The sequence below is a fragment of the Athene cunicularia genome, assembly GCF_003259725.1.
Source record: "Athene cunicularia isolate RWA chromosome 4 unlocalized genomic scaffold, athCun1 chr4_part2, whole genome shotgun sequence".
NCBI lineage: Eukaryota > Metazoa > Chordata > Aves > Strigiformes > Strigidae > Athene > Athene cunicularia.
Genome location: NW_020799099.1, coordinates 20,578,436 through 20,602,520, shown reverse-complemented (window position 1 = coordinate 20,602,520; position 24,085 = coordinate 20,578,436). Strand labels below are relative to the sequence as shown.

At 42.7% G+C, this 24,085-nt stretch overlaps 1 protein-coding gene across 1 annotated transcript in view; it reads right to left on the bottom strand.

Annotated features, from left to right (window-relative positions):
• UNC5C (unc-5 netrin receptor C) overlaps positions 1–24,085 on the bottom strand; it is a 126,718-nt gene that overhangs the window by 34,519 nt on the left and 68,114 nt on the right. The window contains exons 5-7 of the mRNA XM_026847940.1: positions 20,498–20,678; positions 18,238–18,405; positions 13,392–13,556 (exon numbers count right to left, since the gene is read on the bottom strand). Of these exons, the coding sequence (XP_026703741.1) occupies positions 13,392–13,556; positions 18,238–18,405; positions 20,498–20,678 (514 nt within the window). The remainder of the gene's footprint in view (positions 1–13,391; positions 13,557–18,237; positions 18,406–20,497; positions 20,679–24,085) is intronic.

Below are 24,085 nucleotides of genomic sequence, written 5' to 3'. Positions count from 1 at the left end.
GGACTCATGGTGGAGAAGTTTGTGGAGGACTGTTTCCCATGGAGCAGGGAGAAGTGTGAGGAGTCCCCCCCTGAGAAGGAAGGAGTGGCAGAGACAACATGTGATGAACTGACTGCAACCCCCATTCCCTTGTGCCACTGGAGGGGAGGAGGTAGAGAATTCAGGAGTAAAGTTAAGCCCAGGAAGAAGGGAGGGCTGGGGCAAAGGTATTTTAAGTTTTGGTTTTACTTCTCATTACCCTTCTCTGATTTGATTAGTAATAAATTACATTAATTTTCCTCAAGTTGAGTTTGTTTTGCCCATGACAGTAATTAGTGAGTGATCTCTCCCTGTCCTTATCTCAACCCACAAGCTTTTAATTATATCTTCTCTCCTCAGTCCAGTCAAGGAGGGGGAGTGATAGAGTGGCTTTGGTGGGCACCCACCACACCAGAGCAAAAAGAGCTGCTTTTTGATGATGATGTTTTCTCTGAGGCATCATGGGATAGACTATATTCCTTGTAATATCTATTGAAAACTTTTTTTCACAGCAATGATTCCAGCCTTATAATTGCATTTAGAAACATTATGTGCTTACATTCATCTATTTGGTTCTTTGAGGCAAGTTCACCTATGTGTACTCTCAACACGTGTACTCAATCTTTCATAAAAAACTGCTTCCTATTTCTTCTAGTCTATTGGCAATAAAAAGTCAGGTGAGCAACTTCTAAGGGCTTGAATGAGTGCTCAGCAAGTTCTGGCATGAATTTACAGTACCCTAGTTACTTCCCACTTACTCTCCAGATGAATGTTGAGGCCCATATTTAGTCAACTTCAATTTCAGCTATAGCCTTACACCCAGTATTTCCTGTGGCAAGATGTCTCTGGAGGCCAAGAGGCAGCTAGCAAGTAATACAAGGCACAAGAACAAGGTAGAATTTAAGCTGTCTGCAACTCCGAATGCCTTTTTGCCTCATACTCAAATCCACTAGGGAAGCTGAGGACACCTCTCTGCACTTCATGTGCCCCAGTATGTTCCTGAGGGAGTCGGCATAGGGCAGCGCGTGTCCCCTAACTATGCATCACTCATGGAGCTTGAGCTCATCTGTGCAAAGCCAGAAAGACTATTCCTCTCCCTTTATGTTGCATTTCAGCTAGAGTGTTTTGCATTCAAGGTTGTGCGTCATCCCTGCCATATCTAGCAACTGCCACTTGAGGGGCAAAAAAGACTGGATTAGCTGTTATTGAAAGCATTCTCTCCTCCCAGGAAAATGGAAATCCAAATTGAAGTCTTCAACAAAGTAAACAAGGGTGGTCCTCAAATACTCTAAAAGAAATTTACCTCATTGCAAACTCTTCATAAACCCTGTTTGTCACAAATACTTACTTGCATCTTACATGTTTGCATAGATTATCTTACTGGGAACTACAGAGAGCATCCTTGCAGCTACAGAAGAGTGACAATGATTTCTTAAACAGAAACTTATACCTTTGTGCAGGTATTCAAAGGCACCTCTATTAAAACAGGAGGATGAGGTGAGGATACTGTCTCCTGCTTCCATTAGACTCACAAGCCAACATGCTTAGTAAAGTGAGCTTGATTTTATTTTCCTGTGTGTGCTGCAAACTGAACCAAGCATCCAAATCCAGCCAACTGCTTAGGCATGCTGTGTTTTAGCCACTATGAAGAAATTTCCTACTATGAAGAAAATTAACTCTACACCAGCCAAAACCAGCACACCATGTAAACATAGCCTAGCTTGCACAAGTATCTGCAAGGACACATTTCCAGCTTGAAAAACATGTGTTTTTTACACAGAAGTAAGTCATGGTCGAAGTGGAAGAGTTAAGGACTGCTGAGTGAGATGCCATGCGTCTTGAGTCACAGTCATGCTAATTTTTTGCTGAGGGCCAAGAGTCACAGCTGACCAACCTGGCTGTAGATGGATAGGTGGTCACTCATGTTGGATGTAAAGTCCTTATAGAGGTGATGGCACTACACAAGCCATGCTGTGGTGGTCATACAACCCTGTCTGCTCACAGCATGTGGGCAGGCTTCCCTGGCTGAAGCTAGCAGAGACCTTACCTTGGGGTGACTTTCAGCATTCCAGCCAAGCTGGCAACCGCTTCCCTTTGCTGGTCAAATGCCAGCTCCATTTTCACTTGCAAATTAAGCACATTTGTCAGAGATCACTCAAACACGGAAACTACAGACACCTTCTGCCATTTGGGCAGGGATTTTTAGAATAAAACTTCTTTTAAAAACTCCTTTGTCATGAAAGCGTTCTTCCAAAAGTGAGTGGGCATTGCAGTGGCAGCAGTAAGGGGAAGGCTTGGAGCCATGCGCTGGTGGTGATGGTGGCTGGGCAGGAGGTAGGGTTACTGCCATGCTCCCAGCACAAGAACACAGGTACTGCTTCACACTGGTCCCTCTGAATATACCTTCAAACAATGAGAAAGGATCTTTTCAACAGATAATGATGCAAACCTGCTGGGATTAGTAGATGAAATAATGAAGAATGACTTCCCTCCTCTCTTCAAAGTAACTGCAGTGAAAAAAGATCTTTTCCTTGCGTTTTTTTTTCCCCTCCTTGTATCAACAGCGCTGCTTGGCAAGTACCTGAGGGACTTCTACCAGGATCATCAAAACTTTTAACGATGGTGAATTTAGAAAGGTGCTGGTAGGTTTGATTCTGGGAAGGCTGCTGAGGCTGCTGACTCACACTCTGAGCAGCTGGTTTCACAGTGAGCTACTTGCTTTGAGAAAAGTAATTTAAGCTTATTCCTCCAGCTTTTTGGGAAATGTACATTTTCAAAGATGCTTTTGATGTTTTGTTGTGCAACTTACTGCTGGATGAGTAAAATAGTAATATTCATACTTTACACCTGCATAGTCCCTCCTGTTTGAGGCTCTCGGAGGTTTACCAAAAGTGGGTATTTGTTTTCCTCATTTTACAAGTACTTTACCCTATGTCATACCTGAAGAATCAGTGGGAGGCTTGGGTTAATGCACAGAAATTGCACCACTGTAATTGCACAGTAAATGCATTCATTAAAAAGCCTTTAATTAAGTTGATGTTTCTCCACTTCAGGCTTGTAAATACATTTTTTTGTCCCTGTGGAAGTGCTTCTATTAAGTGTTAAAGGTGGGCTTTTTTTAAAGTAATTACACTGGCACAAATTCTTTGTACAAATGCAGATGTATTATTATAAAGGTGCGTTATGTAGGCATTGCCTATTGTCTTTCTATAAAGCATGTGAAGAGCAATTCAAACACCCTTATAATGATGTAATACACTTGGAAAAGTGGAGAAGGGTGAATATGTCAGATTGTACTGGAAAGATAAACCAATCCAATGTTGGTATATAGAAAAGACTTCAACAAGCTTTTTATCAATTTAGTTTAACTCAAATTCAGTATCAGTCACTCTTGCACTGATTTGGGAACTTGTGACCATTTAATTAAGTAGATTTTGAAGCTCTTTAATTAGTTTGGTGCAGTTTGTGAAGGCAGATGATCCCCAAACATTGGAAGTCTAGCCTGAGCATTCTGGTCCCACATGTCTTGCTCTGACCTTCTGGAAACACATTTGTGTCATATGCCACAAGAGACACAATGGCGAGTCTCTGTGGCTGAATGGCCTTCAGCGTATCTGCATGTGTGGGACCATCTGCCTCAGAGGGTTAGCTTTGACAAAGAGGCAGGCTGACCCCTTTTTACAGCATGAATTAATCTGCTGCAATTTCCCTTCAGAGGAGTAGATAAACCTTTGGCCAAATTGGGGAAAAATGAAGTGTTTGGGAATGGAGAACCTCACACTTATGAAAGGCAGGTGTGCAGAGATTATGGCACTGACTCCCTTGAGACTGAAACTGAAACAGTGTGTTACCAAATAGTCACCAAAACAACTTTTCTAAGCTCTTTTTTTTTTCCCCACTGGGGAAGAATCTACCCCTCAGCATTTTCATGGGCATATATACACATACATGGTGTTCAGACTGGGAACTCAGTATCATGACTGTGGGCATCCTGAAATCCTGTGTTTGATTTTACCTAGAAAGCCTTGGGAATATACTGCTTTGGCCTGCATACTGGTATATTTTAAAGACAACTTTTATCCCTGTGGTATAAAACACTAGGTCATGGTTTCATGCAGAGGGAACTTTGTAACTGGCTCCCCTGTTTGGCCTTTAATAGATTTTGTTAGCTTTCTAGTCATGCTGAATTTGTATTAATGGATATCAATTTTAGAGTGAATTGATCAGATTATGAAAATATTTTACTTTTGCTTGCAGAAAACAAAATATTCACATAAGAAAAAAAGAAAAATTCCTGTTTTTTCATTTGTATTTTCCCCAGCTACCTTCTCTCTTCCCAGCAAGTAACTAAGATGGTGGAGTGACTAAAGGTGATCTTTCTGGGCACTTATTTACTAGGGCTTATACAGTTTGGGTCATATTTACAAAAATATTTACAATTATCCTGCAAAGAAATTGCTTTATACCATCAGCTGCTGAGGTCACAGTTAATGATACATATTTTGAGGCTGTATCAAGGTCAGTGAGAGTTGGAGACATGCACTTTCATTTAATAAAGTGAAGATTGCATAAAGCACATAACTGCTTGTTTCTTTAATGCATCATATTTTAATCTGGCACCACTTGTTTCTAATCTATAAAGGGTCTTTACCCTCTATGTAGCAGTTTCAAAAGGAGCTAAGGTCATGTAATTATGTAGCCCTTTTGAAAGCCTACCTACCTGACACATCTCAATAACATCCTGTTGCAATGAACTCAACAGGTTGAGCATAATATATTGTAACAGCACTTTTCCCCCTTTAGGCTCCAAAGTCAATGCCATTAAATTGCCTATAAGAAAAGAAGAAGGCACGCATTCAACTGCTACCTTTCTCTACTTTCATGGCTTTATCCAGTGTAGCGACACTGAAGTAGGAATAAGCTCTTGCTGGCAACAGACTGAACCATGGAGCTACGATGGACAGAAGAACAGAGGCAAATTCTCACCTGTAAATGCCTAAAATTTGAAGAAAGCAGTTCTTAGATGATTTAAAGTAAAGTAGCTATGTAGTGCATACATTGTGACATGAAAGTTCACTAAAAAAACTCTTTGTTCCTCCGTGGTACATACACATCAGAAGAGTTCCAGTATTTAACAACTCAAAAGTGAGCAAGCTGGTCATTTTTTCCTTATTTCCCAAACAACATGCACCCAATTGTTTCTGTTCTTAATTCCTGTAAGGTATTCTTTCAGTATTAATTCAGTTATCTTGCTCTCTTCCCTAGCTTCAGTGTCTCAGAATTTTACTTAAAATCTTTGGGGTTTGCTGATATTTTCTATAATCAGTCTCAGTCTTGGAAATCATCCTGAAAAGTTTGAACAAAAATGGGTTAAGAACCCTAATAATTTTTTTAAATTGGGTTTGTTTTGTTGAATTTTGAGTTCAATGGACCTCAATGGGTAAAAAAAAAAAAAAAAGTATATACTGCTGTTTTCAAATTCCAGGTTCTAGAAATTCAGCTTCTCTCCCTTTTTTTTGTAAAAAGCCATTCTCAATTTAAAGTCAGCTCACTTACAGATTTTGTAAAACTCTGCACTCCTGGGAAGACACATCCAGCAATTCAAAATTCTGAATTCCATTATAAAGAGACATTTTTGAGATGGAGAGAAAAAAGACACATGATCCTGCAGTGTTTGCAACGCCTCGACTATAGCACTGACCTCCCATTACTAGTCCTGTTTCCACCTTATGCCTCCTTTTGCCTTACCTACCTAGTTCACCATCACCCCTCAGCAATTCTACAGCTATCACCAGCTTGCTGAGCTTCTTTATGATTTTTAAAGAAATTCTAGATAATCAATACAGTGTGCAAAAGCTCAATGCTCCCAAAAGGCACTTACAAAAAAGACTTTCAAGGGCTTTCAAAATGTTAGTTCAGATGTATTGCAATGCTACAGGTTTCCATCTAGTCCCTATGATGGACAAGCAGTCACATATTCTCATGTTAGGAGAAGGAATTTAGGAGACTTAATTTGACATTCAGGAGTTTTAAATTGCTTCATGCAGGTCCCGCTGTTCAGAGACTGCGACTGCAGAAGCTTCCAGTACTTCCTTTTCTACAAGGGGGCAGAGTTAATGGTACAAGAGCAATCTTAGAGTAAACCCCATATTCTGACTGTTTAGTGCTAAGGCTTCATATTCACTTAACATGTTGCTAATGCAGATTTACCATGGGAGAAATATTAACAATAGTCTTTGAATTGTAATTGCTGTTAATTGTTTCTCTCCCCTGCTATTTCCCAGGAACTGCAGCACATAAACAAGAAGATGTGATATCTTATACCATATTTGTGGTGGTTAAAAATTAAAAAAACAAAACAAAACAAAACAAAACCAAAAACCAAACAACAAACAAAGTCCCTGGAGCTGTAGAAAACTCCCAGAGAGATTCTGCCCAGCTTCTTCCTATATTTGCCACTATAAAGAAAGACCTTCATGTCTGCAGTAATGATGCTGAAGGTCAGATATGATATCAGGCATCCCAGAGATAATGCACAGTAATTTATTTCCCTTCTAAAGGACTAATTATGGACATATTCAGGGTGGGCTAATAAACAGGGAACTTGAGGTTTTGTGACTGGTTATTTACTTGGGTATTAAATTAAATATTTCCTGAGTGGGTAGGTTAAACGGGGAATCTCTCTTGTCCTGTCCTTGAACAGGAGTTTCTAATATTCCATAATTAAGACTGCAACTATGTTTTCATTTTAAATTAGATTCCTGACATTTTGTTAACATTGTTAGAAAGGTCCTGCATGAGTTTAAACAATCATGCCATCTATATGGGAGTGGGAGAAGATGGAAGAGTAGGATAACTTGTTGCTGAAATCTGATGTGGATTAGAATAGGCAATTTTGACATTATGCAATCTTCTACAGTTAAGGACTTTGACCTTTTGGCTAAATTTTATGTCAGTCTTTAGTATTTTAGAAGCACACTGCCTTAACATTGGTTTTGTTATGCATGTTTGACAGCAGAAGTAAACACATGTCTAGCATTGCAATTTGTTAGATTGTATATTTGCAAATTCCACATTTGCAATGACTCGATGTTAAATAGGCTTCCTGGGGTTTGCTTTGTTTTGCAGTTGTAGCAGACAAGAGCAAACAGGTTACAGGGAGGGCTGAGATAAGGACATGGGGCAGCACTGAAGAGGGGACACACGGCAAACAGCTAGATGAAGGAAGGGACAGCTGGAAAAGGATCTAGAAGAGGGGATAAAATCTGTTAGGAAAAAGGCTCATGAAAAAAAAAAGGCTCATGGAAAGCATGAGTTATCCACATGGATGTTCAGTGACAGGTATCGAAATCTTTGGCAGGTCTGTAAACTCACAGGTAAGTTAACTTGTATTCCCTGGCTTGTAACCTCAAAAATCCCAGAGATCCAGAATCAGCTAATCAGCTCAATGTTTGTTTCCCAAACTACAGAAACTTCCTTCTCCAACATGAGTTTTTGTTAGTCCTTTATGTAGAACACAGATTTAGAAATAGAGAGCTCTGAGCTTTACTCCTGATCCCGTCACTGACTCCCTAATGAGCCTTGGGCTGCTCGTGTAACCTTGCTCTGTCCGACACCTCACCAGGAAAGCAAAACTCATGAAATATACCCACCTTTGTACATGGTAAGGAAAATACAAACAGTCATTATTGTCACTGCATTTTTTTTCCTACAATTAAGTTAATATATCAATTAGACTTCATTATAGTCTTTGCATTTTTCTTTCATCTATCTGAGAAAATTTTGGGGTTTTTTTAATATGCAGAGGAATAAGGGAAGAATAAAAGAAAAACCCAAGAGAATTAAGAAGAATGAAGATTATAGATGGACAAAGTTGGGGTTTTTTTTCTCTCTGAATGGCTATAATATTTTTTAATTAGTTGGGATTTTTGAAAACAGCCTAGAGATCTTAAAGCACTTGCCTTTCATTAAAATTAATGTGGAGGTGGCTGTTTCTGAACTGACTAGGGTAAGACACAGTGATTTCAGTGCCCTGGGTTCTGCTTGTGGCTCTGCACTTCTATTTTCTCTCAGTGCTTTTATCTGCTTCAAGCCATATGTTTCCAAGGCAAGAGCTCTCAGTTGCACAGGGCCCACCAGAGCATGAATGCTTCTCAGCTGGGGATTTCTCATGTCACTACAATAAAAATAAAGATGAGTTGTAACTCTGAGATGTGTGCATAAACTCCCTTGGCTGCTACAACATTACATAGTAGTTGGGTTGAAAAACAGAATAACACATCTCTCTACTTATATCAAGAAAACTTCCTCTAGGAACAAATGAGATGTGTTCTTCAAATGAATGAAACCCTCACTGTAAGGGTGCAGCGAAACAGGCCAGGTGGCTATATCATTATGCTGACAGACTGAACGTATTAGAAGTTCTCTCTTGACCCACATGCTCTTAATAAAAGGTTTTATTTCATTCCTCTGCACACATGGGCTCCTGTTGCAGTGTCCCTTGAGAGAGCTTTGCTTACCTCCTGGAGTCTGGAAAACATTCCCTTGCTCTTTGCACACTAATCTGCTCTGGAGGACCAGAGGTCCTCATCAAACTGTTCTGCCCTGTAATTCTTCCCTGAATGCTGGCTTTCAAAACAAGCCAAGAAGGGAAATGAATGCTTATTCCATCAGAGGTTCTGGCATGTTACATTAAACAAGCAGGGCATGTGCAGAATATATATGTTTTGGGAAGAAAGAGATGTTTAGTATCAGGTTAACCTTGCTTTCTACTCAAGATCTGTGTATAAACAGGCACGAGACTGGAAAAGGGCAGCAGTTAACCATTTCATGCACAAGCATGACAAACTGCATCTTTTTCACTCGCTTAGGCACTATCATTGTAAGAGGTTTGGAACCTTATGAACTTCACACTGCCTTTCAAATGAGGATTTCAAAGCACTTAGCAAATATAGATTTGCCGTCATCATTTCACATCAATTCATTCTCGACTGGAAGACAGCCTTTTTTTAACAAGGAATGGAATTACTAGTCTGATAATAACATCTTCACCATGGTATCGGTGCCTTTTTCTCCAGTCATGTATCCACTGCTTAAATTTCCAAGTAGTTACATACAAGGAGAGAATCAAAGTGACCTGAGAGTTAGTCCAGAGTGTTGTTTGTAATGACAGGTGAAGATGTTTTGAATCTTTTCTTCCATTCTTTAAGTGATAGTAGCACATCTCTGTCTTTTCATGCTCATTTATTTAAATCCAAAGCAACAAAGGAAAAGTCCACACCGGATCTGATGACACTTGGCAATGATTCACAAGTGGAAATTTCCTTTTGGCCCTATTCAGTGCTGGATTTATATGCCATATTGTGAGACTGTATAAAGTAAACAGTTTTTAGTACACAGAGCAGCAGTACTATTTATGTAACTATATAATCTGTAGTCCTCAAGTGACAACATGAGTTTCGGTATTACCTCGCTGCTATAAGTTAACTATCCCTGTGTTTTGGAAAAAACTGAAAGCACAACTAAGCCAGCCTTTTATAAAAAGCCACAGTGGTCTACTAAAGCTGAGAAGCTGAAGAAGGGGCACTGGTTGTCTCCCTCTGACAGTGCTAATGCCAACCCTGTGCACCACAGGCATGATTTCAGAAAAGACTGACAGCTCTACCAGCACGTACAGGTGCCAACCTCATGCCTACAGGACAACAGAGGGACAATACAGATCTGAACACTTCAGATCCTCAACAGAAAGGACACATGTGACATGCTCTGAGCATGATAGGGGTCACGCCACAACTCATGTAATAAGCCTTCAGCATAACCATGCCACACAGCTAACTCTCTTCCTAGGTTGTCCACCTCTTCCTGATTACCAGCAGCATTTTACACATAATGCAAAGCAAAATTTGGCCTGCCAGGGACTTTTAGCATCTGTTTGGTACCACACACATAATCTCACAGTCATTCCCGACTGGGCCTCGCAAAACCCCTCGTACATTGCTTTAAACATTTTTGTTATTTAGTGAAGAGAACTACTCGTGCTGAAGTTTGAACCAGCAGTGGAGCACTCTGCTTTCTTAGTTCCCACACAAAACGCCCACCAAAGTCATTAGGCGAGGATGGGTGGAGCGGTAACTGCAGTGTTTCGGTTTATAGAGATCCCCTGTGAGATGCAGTGCGTGACTTTAAAAGTGCTGTTCCTTGCACTGAAGTATTTACCACAGTAGTCATACTTCAAATGGGAAATAATGCAACTATGGAGGCAATAATGCAACTAGCGTGGGTGGTAACCAGCCAATTCTTCTTACACCTACAGCATATTTTGTTCCAGAAGATCATATTAACACTATTACAGGAATTATGAAATTGTTATATTGGGGCCTGCTAGGCAATATTGTGTATTTGGAAACTTAAAATAGCAACAACCATCCTAAATTTTCACTACAGCTGCTTTTCTTCTTCAATCCAGCCTGCTGTCTCTCTGCAGGCTCTCTAGTTTAATGACTGTTCATCCTTTCATGTTAACAGAAAAATACTAACTACTAGATAAGGGAGTGTATGTGTGTACTGGCAAGATCATTAGTCGGAATAAATGTGACAGCAGAGTTGCACAAGAAATGCCACAGTTAGTGGTAAGCACAAACTACAGCTTTGGGTGTAAAATACTGTAATTACAAGGGATGGAGAAAGCTCCACAGTTTTTATCCCCACAGAAATCGATAGCGGTGCACACTGCTGCTCTTTGCTGGAGCAGGGGCAGTCTGATGAAAGAGCTTATTGATTTATCCAGCTGATGCTACTGAAGTGAATAATAGACTGGAAGAGAAAGGGCTTGTAAATTAGACTCATTCAATCCAACATTTTCCAGGATATCTTTTATGTGGAGCTATATAGAGATATATATTTACAAGTGAGTTTTTGTCAAAGCAACAGCCTAGTGACTCCTGGCAAGAGAGTCTGTCTGCTAATTCTTTGACCTCAACTACTCCCATGGTACTAAAGTCAACCTTCAAGATCTCACAAAAGACTGACACTAAGGAGAAAGAACCAAAGCATCTGGGAGCAGGATTTGGCTATGGTCAGGTAAACAGCTGGCCAATGCATCTCCAGGAGGACTACAGCCACAGAGGAAAGGTGGCTGTGGCTCCCTCCATGCCACCTGTGCCATGCCAGAACCCACTGGCATAAAGGCACTAGAAGAATCTGCTGTGGATCCACAGGTCCCCAGGCTAGGAGAAATGTCAGCTCAGGCCAGTCCCCACCAGCCTCAAATAATGTGAAAAGAGGCCTGGTATTTTAGGAATGAAAGGAGTCCTGTGTTTCTTCCTAGCTCAGCAGGCAGATTTGCTACAAATCTAGATCCACACCAGCAAAAATATAAGTGTTCAGATTGGTTTTGCATAAACTAAGAGAGAGAAATAAAGAGAGAGAGAGAGAGCAGCAGGCACACTGCCACCAAGTACAGCAAATCAATCTTCCCAGCAGTGATGGATCAGGAAGCAGGATTGTAAGTTTTACAGGTGTATATGAAACCCCACGAGTATAAAGACAGCATTAAAACACTGCCATTAAATTCCAACACTGAAGGATTACCACGGCCCCTAGAGCCAAGTAGGTCAATATGTGACTGTATAGTTTTCATTACCATTTTTTATATACATATATGTGAAGCAGAATAGGATTCACAACAGCCTCACATCTCTCCCACTGAAGACCTCTGCTTTATACTCAGCATCCACTTTCACAAATAAAATGCAATATACCATCAACAGATAAATGAGATCCCTAAAGGGCTTTTATTCTGCCGTACCATTATATCTACTTTTCCACAAGATTTCTGCTTAAATGGCTCTCTTTATGCACATACACAAAGATGACATACACCTGTCTAAATATAATCTGATAGCGAAGAGCTCTTCTGTATGGGGAAATGGATCTTTTCTTCCTAATTTACCATAATGACTTATACACACTGCTGGAGCTAGGGGTGTGTTAGCCTCTCACTACAAAACTCACCAAGGTGTTACTCAGTAAGATGTGGCTGGATTTTTTTTTCTATCTTTAGAAAAGAAAGAGAGAAGCTCTGAATTTTACCTTTCTATCTTCCCCATAAAAACAAATGTTTTGAGGAATTACAGCTTTATAGGCTGTTGGCATTGATTAATAGTTTTAACGTGATGAAAGTGTGTGAACCACACTGAAGAAGCCTTTTTTGTAAATCTGAGAACCCTCAGAACAAATGGCCATGCTGTGCCACAGAGGAGCTCAGAGTTCGCTGCCAGCACAGTAGCCACCCCTATGGCACTTATTCATAAAGCAGATCTATTTATTAGCTAGTAGCGTCACTTTTCTGTCATTGCAACTATTTCAGTCAAAGGTAACCTGCCTCAGAGAACAAAAATTTCTGACTTCTTTTTCATGAGAGAACTAAAAGCATTTCATGATCTGGACACATAGATACCAGATAGTTACAGCCATAACCATTTGGGCAACAGTGAGCTAAGACCTGACAGAGAAGTATTGCAGAGAGACAGGATGAAGGATCAGGAGAGAGGGGCATTTGAGGATTTCGGCTCAGGTTATTGTGCTAACGAAATACGAAAGGAAGTTTCAATGCACCAGCAGAACACAGAAGATCTCATTTTTGAAAAGAGATGGGATGTAGAGAAGACTAACTGTTCATCAGCATATTGTCAGAATCACACTAAAAGCCTCCTTTTTTTTTCCTTCTCACCCACATTAGTCACAAAGTCAGGACCATGGTGTGAATAGGCGCAGGCAGAACAGGTTTCAGTGCTAGAGCTGATCTTCATGAGGCTGCAGCATGCTGGTAACTATGTATGAAATTTGCATAGGCACTGCCTAGGTACAGGGTACCTCTTTCTACTACAGGGCACCCCAAATTCAAAAAGGGCATTAACTATTTTATGTAGAAACATGCACCCACCATTCCTGTCACTAAGAAGTCAGAAACTGATCTACTTTGCCAAGTTTACTCTTTTGAAAATGCTGGCTTTGCCCTAAATCCTTTACTTTTCATTTGCATTGTCATGAGAGTCACTGCTAAGCTTCCCTGGACAGATGCTGAGCCTGTATTAGAGAGAAGGGCTGTTTGGCGGGGACATCAGAGGGGAGAGGTCTCTGCTATGGGACTTTCTAATTCTTCATGGATCAACTTCACAAACCTCAGAGAGCATTACATTCACCTTCAACGAAGAAGAGTGGGGTGTCCAGACTGGTGAGAAATGGATTAACTCACTTCTCCATCCTACAAATGATTCTATGACTTTAGGTCATTGATGCTGATCTGCAGCTACTGAAGCTTTTTCTGTGGCCACTTACATCCCAGACCCTGGATGCATCACAGCAGCACTTACCCTGCATGCAGAGCCCGTCGGTGCAGTTCTTGGACTGCAGCACCAGTCCCTCACAGTCCTTCCCCCCGTTCTTTGGCGCTGGAGCTGTGCACTCCCTCCGGCGCCAGTGGGTGCACTCCGTGCCACAGGTGGACCACTTGCTCCAGGACGTCCACTTGCCATCCACTGAGACAAGGAAAGGATATGACTTGTTAGGGGGTACATAAAAGTGAGACCAAGTAAGAGTGATGCACATCTCGGCACAAGACAGCCTGCAACTCCTGGCCATTCCCAGCAAGGCAGAAGGGTTGTCAGTTTACTCTTCTTAAAAACAGTCATTCTGCTCTTCTAAAAGTTCTGTTTCTGGCCTGTAAATGCACATTCATTTTCCCTCTCCTTTCTATCTGCCCCAACCCATTTTGGCTCTTTCCTCCCCTTTTTATGAGCTTGTCAGCAGTTTATCTGTGCTCAAAGTGTACAAAAAAAAATGAGCAACAACTCAGGAATCCGATTTTTTTTTTTTTTTAATTTTTTAACAGAGAGGTTAAAGTTAAACTTGGCTAGATAATCTTCCTTAGTAGGAAGATATTTAATGTTAAATATTTTCTATTAAAAGAAATATCTAGAGGCACCACTGTATTTTCAATGAGCAGAATCAGGAATGTGCATAGCACCTTTCAAAGTCCTGCAAATGATTTTCAAAAGCACTAAATTGAACAACTGAACAACAAACTGAAATTCTTCTAGTGACACAGTCCGAGCCAGGAGTCCGTCACTTGGAATAGCGACCAAAGATGAAATTTCAGGTCTTCAAGTTTCACCCACCAGTAAGACCTGGAGTTCGATGGCCAAGCTTCTCAAGGTGAAGATGACCTTACAGCCATTGATTAGAGTGGGACTGCCAAAGTAGGAAAGCACCGGACAATAGGACAGATGGCAGAGCTTTGTCACAGAAAATCCATCAACTAACTTGTGTGTCCTGAAGCAGTTTCTTATTTTTTAGGAGTTTACATTTAAATACCTTTTAAAGGTACGGATATATATCTCCTTGCAATATAAACATCTCTAAGGGGTGTCGAAGGCCCTACATGCAGACCAGACCCGCTTCATAAGGAATTCTGCTGCCTCCCTGGGGCCCGCATCAAGGACCTCACAGCAACACTTCCTACCCTTAGTGAGACCGAAGGATTACTACCCTCTCCTGGTTTTTCAGGTAGGTAGTGATGACATCACCAGGAGAAGGCCTAAAGCAATGAAGAGAGACTTCTGGTCCTGGGGAAAACTGCTTAAGGGGTCGGGAGCACAAACTGTGTTCTCCTCCATCCCTTTGGTTGGGGGGATGGATGAGGAAGATTACAGGAGAATTCAGCAGATGAATGGGTGGCTCAAAGACTGGTGTTACCATTAGGGCTTTGGATTCTTCAATCATGGGTTGGTATACAGGGCACCAGACCTTTTGACATTAGACAGGATGCACCTGTTCTGGAAAGGGAAGGGAATTTTGGGGCAGGAGTTAGCTGGGCTCATTGACAGAGCTTTAAACTAGATTTGAAGGGGGAAGGGGGAAAAACATTGGCCTATCTGAAGTGCATGTATACCAATGCACACAGCATGGGTAACAAACAGGGGGAGCGTGTAGCCGTGATAAAACAGGAAAATTACGACGTTGTTGCTATTACAGAAACATGGTGGGATGTCTGCCATGACTGGAGTGTGCCAGTTGATGGCTACAAGCTCTTTAGGAGGGACAGACAGGGAAGGAGAGGTGGTGGGGTAGCTCTGTACGTTAAGGACTGTTACGACTGCTTCGAGCACAGGTGTAGTGAAGACAGCGTTGAGTGTCTTTGCATTAGAATCAGGGGGAAGGCCAACAGGGCAGATGTTGTAGTAGGAGTTTACTATAGGCCACCCAACCAGGACAGAGAGATGGATGAGATATTTTATAGGCACTTAGGTGAAATGTCACGATCGCTTGTCCTTGTGGGCCACTTTAACTTCCCAGACATCTGATGGAACTACAACATGGCAGAACAAGACCAGTCCCGGAGATTCCTGGAATGTGTGGCAGACAACTTCCTGATGCAGCTGGTGAGAGAACCGACCAGAGAAGGTGCCCTGCTGGATCTCCTCTTTGTGAACAGAGAAGGGCTGGTGGACGATGTGGAGGTTGGAGGCTGACTAGGGTACAGCGATCATGAAATAATAGAGTTCTCTATTCTTAGAGAGGTCAGGAGAGAGCTAAGCAGGACTGACATCCTGGACTTCAGAAGGGCTGACTTTGTCTTGTTTAGGCACCTGCTTGAAAGGATCCCTTGGGAGATGATCCTGAAGGGTATAGGGGCCCAGGAAGGCTGGGCACTCTTTAAGAAGGAAATGTTAATGGCTCAGGAGCAGGCGGTCCCCAGGTGCTGTAAGAGAAGCCGACACCAGAGAAGACCACCCTGGCTGAACAGGGAGCTTTGGCTGCAACTCAGGGAGAAAAGGAGAGTTTACAGCCTTTGGAAGAAGGGGCTAGCCACACACAGTGATTACAGAGAGGCTGTGAGGCTATGCAGGGTGGAAATCAGAAGGGCTAAAGCCCAACTGGAAATTAATTTGGCCTCTACAATCAAGGATAACAAGAAAAGTTTCTATAAGTATGTCAGTAACAAAAGAAAGTCCAGGGAGAGTCTCCATCCCCTGCTAGATGCAGGAGGAAATTTGTTAACAAGTGACGAGAAAAAGGCTGAGGTGCTTAATGCCTTTTTTGCCTCAGTCTTTAATAGCAAAGTTAGTTGTATTGATGAAATCCAGCTTCCACAGCCAGAATGCAGAGACTGGGAGAATAACCCCCCCACACTCCAGGAGACAGTCAGTGACCTGCTGCGTCACACAGACACACACAAGTCTATGGGACCAGATGGGATACACCCGAGGGTGCTGAAGGAGCTGGCTGGGGTGCTCGCCAAGCTGCTTCCCACCATTTACCAGCAGTCCTGGCTGACTGGGGAGGTCCCGACAGATTGGAAATTGGCCAAGGTGATGTCCATCTATAAGAAGGGTCAGAAGGATGATCCTGGAAATTCCAGGCCTGTCAGCTTGACTTCAGTGCCCGGGAAGCTGATGGAGCAGCTCATCCTAAGCACCATCATGCAACACATGAGAGACAACCAGATGCTCAGGACCAGTCAGCATGGGTTTAAGAAAGGCAGGTCCTGCTTGGCAAAACTGATCTCCTACGACAGGGCAACCTGCTTATTGGATGAGGGAAAGGCTGTGGGTGTTGTTTACCTTGACTTTAGCAAGGCTTTTGACACCGTTTCCCACAGAATTCTCTGGCAAAAATGGCTGCTCGAGGTTTGGACAATTGCACACTCTGCTGGGTAAAAAACTGTCTGGATGGCCGGGCCCAAAGAGTTGTGGTGAATGGAGTTAAATCCAGCTGGCAGACGGTCACGAGTGGTGTCCCCCAGGGCTGGGTTTTGGGGCCACTCCTGTTTAACATCTTTATTGATGACCTAGACGAGGGGATCGAGTGCACCCTCAGTCAGTTTGCAGATGACACCCAGTTGGGTGGGAGTGTTGATCTGCTCGAGGGTAGGGAGGCTCTGCAGAGAGACCTGGACAGGCTGGAGCCATGGGCTGAGCCCAACTGGGGGAGTTTCCATAAGGCCAAATGCCGGGGGCTGCCCTTGGGCCGCAACAACCCCCAGCAGCGCTACAGGCTTGGGGAGGAGTAGCTGGAGAGCTGCCAGTCAGAGAGGGACCTGGGGGGGTTGATTGACAGCCCGATGAACAGGAGCCAGCAGTGTGCCCAGGGGGCCAAGAAGGCCAATGGCATCCTGGCTTGTGTCAGCAATAGCGTGGCCAGCAGGGACAGGGAAGAGATCTGACCCCTGTACTCGGCACTGGTGAGGCCGCCCCTCGATTCCTGTGTTCAGTTTTGGGCCCCTCACTACAAAAATGACATTGAATGACTCGAGCGTGTCCAGAGAAGGGCAACGGAGCTGGTGCAGGCTCTGGAGCACAGGTCGTACGGGGAGCGGCTGAGGGAACTGGGGGTGTTTAGTCTGGAGAAGAGGAGGCTGAGGGGAGACCTCATCACCCTCTACAGCTCCCTGAAAGGAGGTTGCAGAGAGCTGGGGATGAGTCTCTTGAACCAAGTAACAAGTGATAGGACAAGAGGGAATGGCCTCAAGTTGTGCCAGGGAAAGTTCAGACTAGATATTAGGAAGCATTTCTTTACAGAAGGTGTTGTTGGGTGTTGGAATGGGCTGCCCAGGGCAGTGGTGGAGTCCCCATCCCTGGAGGTGTTCAAGAGTAGGGTCGGATTTAGAGCTTAAGGATATGCTGTATGTAGGAACTGTGCTATGAGAATGGTTGGACTAGATGATCTCCAGAGTCCTTTCCGACCTAGATGATTCTGCGATTCTGTGAAACATCTTCGTATTTGATACCATGTAAACATCTACCTCAAATTTTACGTCCATACCCCACATGCTTCACTTGCTGTGACAGCTGGACTGAACAGACATTGCAAATATATTTACATCGCCGTTGCTTTCTATATTCAAATTCTAGTCCTTTTCCAGAGCTTTCATCCTTTATCTCTTAAAATTTGAATCTCTGAATGTTCCCCAAATCCCCTGAATTACCAGGCCTGAGACACAGGTGCAAGCTGTGTGCAAAAGTGGTTCTGAATCCTCTGCTGCTTGATATCACGTGCTCCGTATTTTATCTGTTTATGTAATATAATTTGATATTCATTCACTGAAATGTTGGATTTATTAATAAGGAGAAGGAAGCTTTTGTTACAAATAGTCTTCTCCTGAAATGACTGGTGACAGACAAACTATTTATCTAGGTCTATGCATTGTTCATACTGAACCTGGACACAGAGTAGTGCAAGCTATTTTCTGAACACTCTGGCCCTCGCAGAAGGCACCACCGTTGAGTGGGGCAGGATTGGTGCAGGTCCTCGTACGCTTCTGAAAGCCTCTCCCACATCGGCTGTTACACACTGACCACTCAGTCCAGGTAGACCAGCCTCCATTCACTGAAAAGCAAGAGAGAAAGAGTATGATTGTGTAGCGAGCTGTCCTGGTCAGCCCAAAGGCATCTCTGGCTCTGTGTCATGCTGCCTCCAACAGCAGTTACAAGCGATGGCTGGAAAGACCACGAGAAGCAACACTGAACAGACACAGACCCAACATACCAAATGTACAGCATGCCAGAAGTCATTGTATAATTTGAAGAAATGCTGATGTTGAATGAAAAGCACCCTTTGATGTCTATTATGGCTGGCAGGTGACCTGCCTTCTCCTGAAAACTGACCTGACCCAGCACTAAGCACCTAGTGGTGTGTGTATAGCCAAAACCCTGCAGGTTCAAAAGGTGCCCACAGCTCTGCCAGCCAGAAGCCTGTGCTCTGAAAGCTGCATCACTTTCCAAAGGGAGACAACCTGCACTCCAGCTTGTTCTCAGATGTATTCATCATCTATGCATGCTAAGAGACCCCCCCCATGCTTTGATTAGAAATTGATAATTTTCTTTCCCTTTCTTTCTAGAAGGTAATTTCAGGGTGTCAGGACAACTTCACTCACTCCTCTGTGGACATAGCTGGTGCATATGGATGTCCCAGCATTTCTATACAGATATTTAAGCTGTTCAGAGTGAACTCACACTAAGTGCATTTTTATTATTGGACTTTGGGAAGATATTTATGCTGACTCTCTTTTTCACCCACATCAGTTTCTGGGATAGATGGATGGATGAAGAAGCAGCTGTTCTACTCTATGTAACAATGATGTAGCCAGGGTATGGATAACGTACTGCTCAGATCCTTCAAAGCCAAACGTTTGTAATATGACACAACCCTTAAGCAGCTCTGGTAGCAAACCTCATAGAAATGGCTTCTCTCCTACAAACGCCTCTTGACTGCGCTGTTGAATATAATGCTGTATATGTATGAGGAAGACTTGCAGTATGCCTACATCTTTATGTTTCTGCATTCATCACAGTTACAAAACACAGTGCTCTTGCATGGTCCATCCCTCAATATCACAAACACTGCTAATCAACTCAATTCAGTCAGTTTTCTATAAAAACTGAACTAAAAGGCCCTCATTGTAACTTCAGGGAAGCAACTGCTTACAATTAAATCTAACTGCTACCCTGAATATGAAATGAATATTAGGGATAATCATAGGGATTTTTTTTTCCTACTTGTCTATCCTATAATTAAGCTGATTGTAAGGAACACCAGGACAGTCAGCTGGCATGTTGTCAGAGCAGGTTTTGTTCTGGTGGATACCCCCGCCTGGGACACATCAGGGCAGTATCTTTGCAGGGGCAAAGGCTTGGATGGGTGGGGCAGAGCTGCAGCGCAACACAGCCTGGAAGAGATCCCAGGAGGGCATCTCATACAGCCCCTCCCCAGCCAAAGCACGGCCAGTCTCAATATTAGATTGAGGCTGTGGATGCAGACACAGAATAATGTTATCCCATGCTTCATATTCCCCTGATATTTCTTTTTAAGCTAGGTTTTGTGCTTATGACTGCAGTTCTAGAGAGTTTTGCTATTTTGCCCCTGATATCAGAGTATGTTTTGGTAGTAGACACCAAAACTAAGTATATTTAAAGAGATACAAGAAGATGGAAGATTTTACTGTGCTCTGACACTTTTACTAGCATATGGAAGCACAAACTTCCATACAGTTTTATTTCTGAAAAGCAACACTAAGAATGTGAAATGCTGTTTGTGCTAGAAAGCAATGCCTTGAATGCTCCTGATGGAGGAATTGCCCTAATAGCTCCTTGCTGCATCCACCTGATGTGTGTTATGCCAAGGGGACCAACCACCTTCTCTTCAATGAGGCAACCGGATGCTTGTGTAGGTGCCTGTTCCTCCTTTACTGCAGTTGTCTATCACCAATAAGCCAAGCCATCCTGTACTTCTGAGTATTTTCAGTATTGAACCCTGACTGAAGCTGCTGCATATGGCTGGAAGTCAACAGGCAGTACAGGCAGCCCTGCCTGGTCACTGGCCACAATAAGAGTTCCATACGACATTGTGCACCCCGCTCCTGCCCCACTTCTCGCTTTTAGCATGCATCCATCCACATACAGTGAGACAAGGCATCACTTACCGTAGACAATCACAGTCGCCGTGGTGCTTTTCCTTTTGGCCACAATGTTTTTGGCAACACAAGTGTAATTGGCTGTGTCAGAAAGCCGGGCTTGCTTAATGATCAGGTTGTGATCGATGGTGATGTAAAAATTTCGGTCTTCCACAGGATCAATCACCTCTTCGTTCTTCAGCCACTCCACCTTGGGGTTTCAAAGGGCCAGAGGGGAGGCAGTGAATCAGCACCAGGTCACATCACAATGGGCACAGTATCTGTGATTACATTGCTCATCCTAGAAAGCACAATGAGTCAAGGCCCATCACGGACTCACCTGAGGTACACTGCCAACTGAAATAAAACACCATGGAAGAAATGCAGGAGAACAACCTTCAGGCCTACCCTTTCTTTCAGGTCCCCTTCCCTCTCACCTGTTCACACAACAGCTGTCTTGCCTTGCCTTGAAAATATCGATGCATTTTCAAAGGCTGCCAGCTGCTATACAGAGAAAACCAGCTGATCTATGCTTTCAGAGTCTGAGGCAAAGATAAAGAGGAGGTGATACCTTAGGACCATATCTACAAACAGAAAATTCCCTTACAACATCAGAAACCCTAAACCAGCAGAGTTAATATAGTAACCTTGTATGTATCATACCCGCCTTGGATCTAACACAGTAAGGCCCTATACCAGAGTAGGTCACACTAACCAACTACAAACATGCCAGTGTTAAGTATACATGCACTCACACACACGTAGATGCATGTTATTGGTTTGCTGCAATCAGGATTGAACAAAATAAAGACAGTTACCAAGGAAATAGGGAATCACAAAGACTACATCAGTGCTTATTTTTCCCTTTTCTTTATGTAAACTGTATTTTATCTTAATAAAGCGTAATTTCCTTGGTTACAGAGAAAAATATTTTCATATGTGATTTTTAATCTAGACAATGTTCTCTTTATTGCCTTTCTAAAGAAACAGTCTATTATATCCCAGTTAACTGCTGTGAGCCACCCTAATATAATTTGGCTGCAAATCTAGTAGCTGATTTTCATTTGAACCGAGTGCGCTCTGAAGGACAGGACTGGATGGATCAAAGCCAGGCCTTCATGTCACTGGATCACTTCAGCTCATGCCCAAGATTTAATTAAAGGAAGAAAAACATAAACACAATCAACCCCCTGGACCCGTGAGATGTTAATTGCCAAGACCTGCTCTCACAAACCCCACTTTTCCAAAGACATTTGAGGAACTGCCCAAGCATTGACATACCCCAAACCATCAGAGAACCTGCTTCCCCATGAGACTGCTGTACAGGTCACCTCAAGCTATGGGGAGAAAACTGATGGCCTCTCCCAGTGTAAAATGCAGAGGGCTTGATTCATGCCTGGACGGAAACAGTCCAAGGCTGCAAGACCAGTGCTGGCAGACATGGGCTTGGATTCAAGCTGCCCACCTGCCCGCTCCCAATCTTTAGCCCTACTTTAAGCAGCTCCAGCTTCCCTACCCCAGTTTGAGTGGATGTGCATCAGGCATGATTCAAACCCTCCTCTCCCAGAGCAGATCACTGCAGTATGTGATAGTCTCAAAACTATTACTACTGTATAGCTTAAAACTGGTGATGCAAAAAATGCTGTGGAAAACAGTATGTCTGTCTGCAAGGAACAGGGAAGAAAGAAAAAAGACATAAAACTTTGGAGGCTGTGTTTCCTTCACTACAACATTCATGTTTTACCATGGAAGATACAAGCTCTTAGTCAATAACCTGATTTTCCTTGACAGGATGACTAAAATTGATCTTCTTTCTTGTATCTTAATAGGCATCAGGTATAATCAAGATAGACAGATTCCTGTTCAGTCAGTGGTAATATTTAGCTCCTTCCTCACTAGCAGGTCAAGTATTTGTGCATCCCAACTAAAACACAAGCCAGGAGCTTACGTCTCCACTAGTGATAGGCTGTCACTTAACCCCCACCTTTCACAAATAAAACATTTTTGATTTTAATACCATTGCTTATTTCTGGGATGGAGTACAGACTCGTGTTGGGACCCTAAAAGATGCTACACACACTGCCTCAGCTGTGTACATACCTTCAAAACCACCTGTACTTTTCCTGTGCTCTGAACACTGCAGACATCAGGACATCAGTGAGGACAGGACTATAGTCAACATCCTCTAAGGCTCAGTCTGAAATGTTTCTGGTATGCTCATCCAAGCACATACTCTAGCAGCTCTTGGCACTATGCAAAGCTCCATGCTTAAGCACATGGTTCTCTTTCCAGTACTCTGCAATATTTTATCTCTTCATAAAAAACACACACATTCATATTCAGTCTGGGTCTCAGCTGATTAGAGAAAATTAAAGCTATGAGCATTAAATTCCCTGTCATCCCTGCAAAAATACCAAAGATTATACAAAAACATTAGTTGCCAATATAAGAAAAAAAAGGCACTCAATTATAGAGTATACTATACTGCCTCTGGCTCTTCACCACGTCTCTTGCGAAAAAGATCCTTTGCACCTAATGGCTCACAGAATTTGCTAACAATAAAACATTAAGTTTGCAGAACAACAAGATGTCTTTTTTTTCCTGAAAAATCTGTTTTGCCAGTACGTCAGTACTGTGTGTGCATGTCTAAACTCCATCTCTTTCACAAGATATCTCTTTAATATATCTATTTCAGTCTTTTCCTAGCATCCAGGTTTTCATGATGCCATGAGTCTGTTCATGTTTCAAACTATAATGTCATCAAATCTGAAGGGAGGAAGTGTTGGTTGATTTAACAAGAGGCAGGAGTCTCCTCTCATACACGTTTTAGCCATCAGTAGAGCAACACAAAAAAGAGCACACCCCTCCAATGGTTGTGTTTTCTCCTTCAGTCCTTGTAGAAATGGTAACTAATTAAACATATTACAACATGTAAATGAGACTTTTATTGGTACTTATTTTCAGTTACTGATATCCACATTTTTTCTGGTACAGGTGACTGCAGTGCTCAGCACCTCCAAACCTCAGATTTATTTTTTTGACGTAACCACAATAGGTGGGAGCAGGGTTTTTCTGTCACGTATGGAGAGATCAGGTGTCAAATACAAAAGAGAAGAGAACAAAGCAGAATGAGACAGTGTGATTAATGAATGACAAGTATGCAAACTGTTATTACAGAAGTTAAAAGCAACGATCTCTTTTGATGCCATGTCATTCCCCAAGGTGCAGCCCCTTCACTGAAGTAGGCTGTTAATCCAGTCTTATCCTGAATTTAATTCTGCTGCCTGAACAATGGTGACTGGTGCCCTGGGGAAACCACCATGCTCATGCAAGATGCTGGTGGATGAGGCACTGGACATTTATGTGCCAGAGACCTGCATCCCTCCAGGCAAGCAGACAGAGGGGCAGCAGGACACCCATGGGCATTTCAAGTGTGCAAGATGCCTGTATTCAGGGTCATACCAAATCATACCCTCACAGTTCAATTTTTCAACTCCCTTGAGAAGACATTTCTAGAGTAGATGTTTGCTTTTGCCTAAATATTGAGGCTGTATATTTAGTGGCCACAGTCACAACAATTTTTGAACAGGTACCTAGCTCTATTTATTCAATTAAATC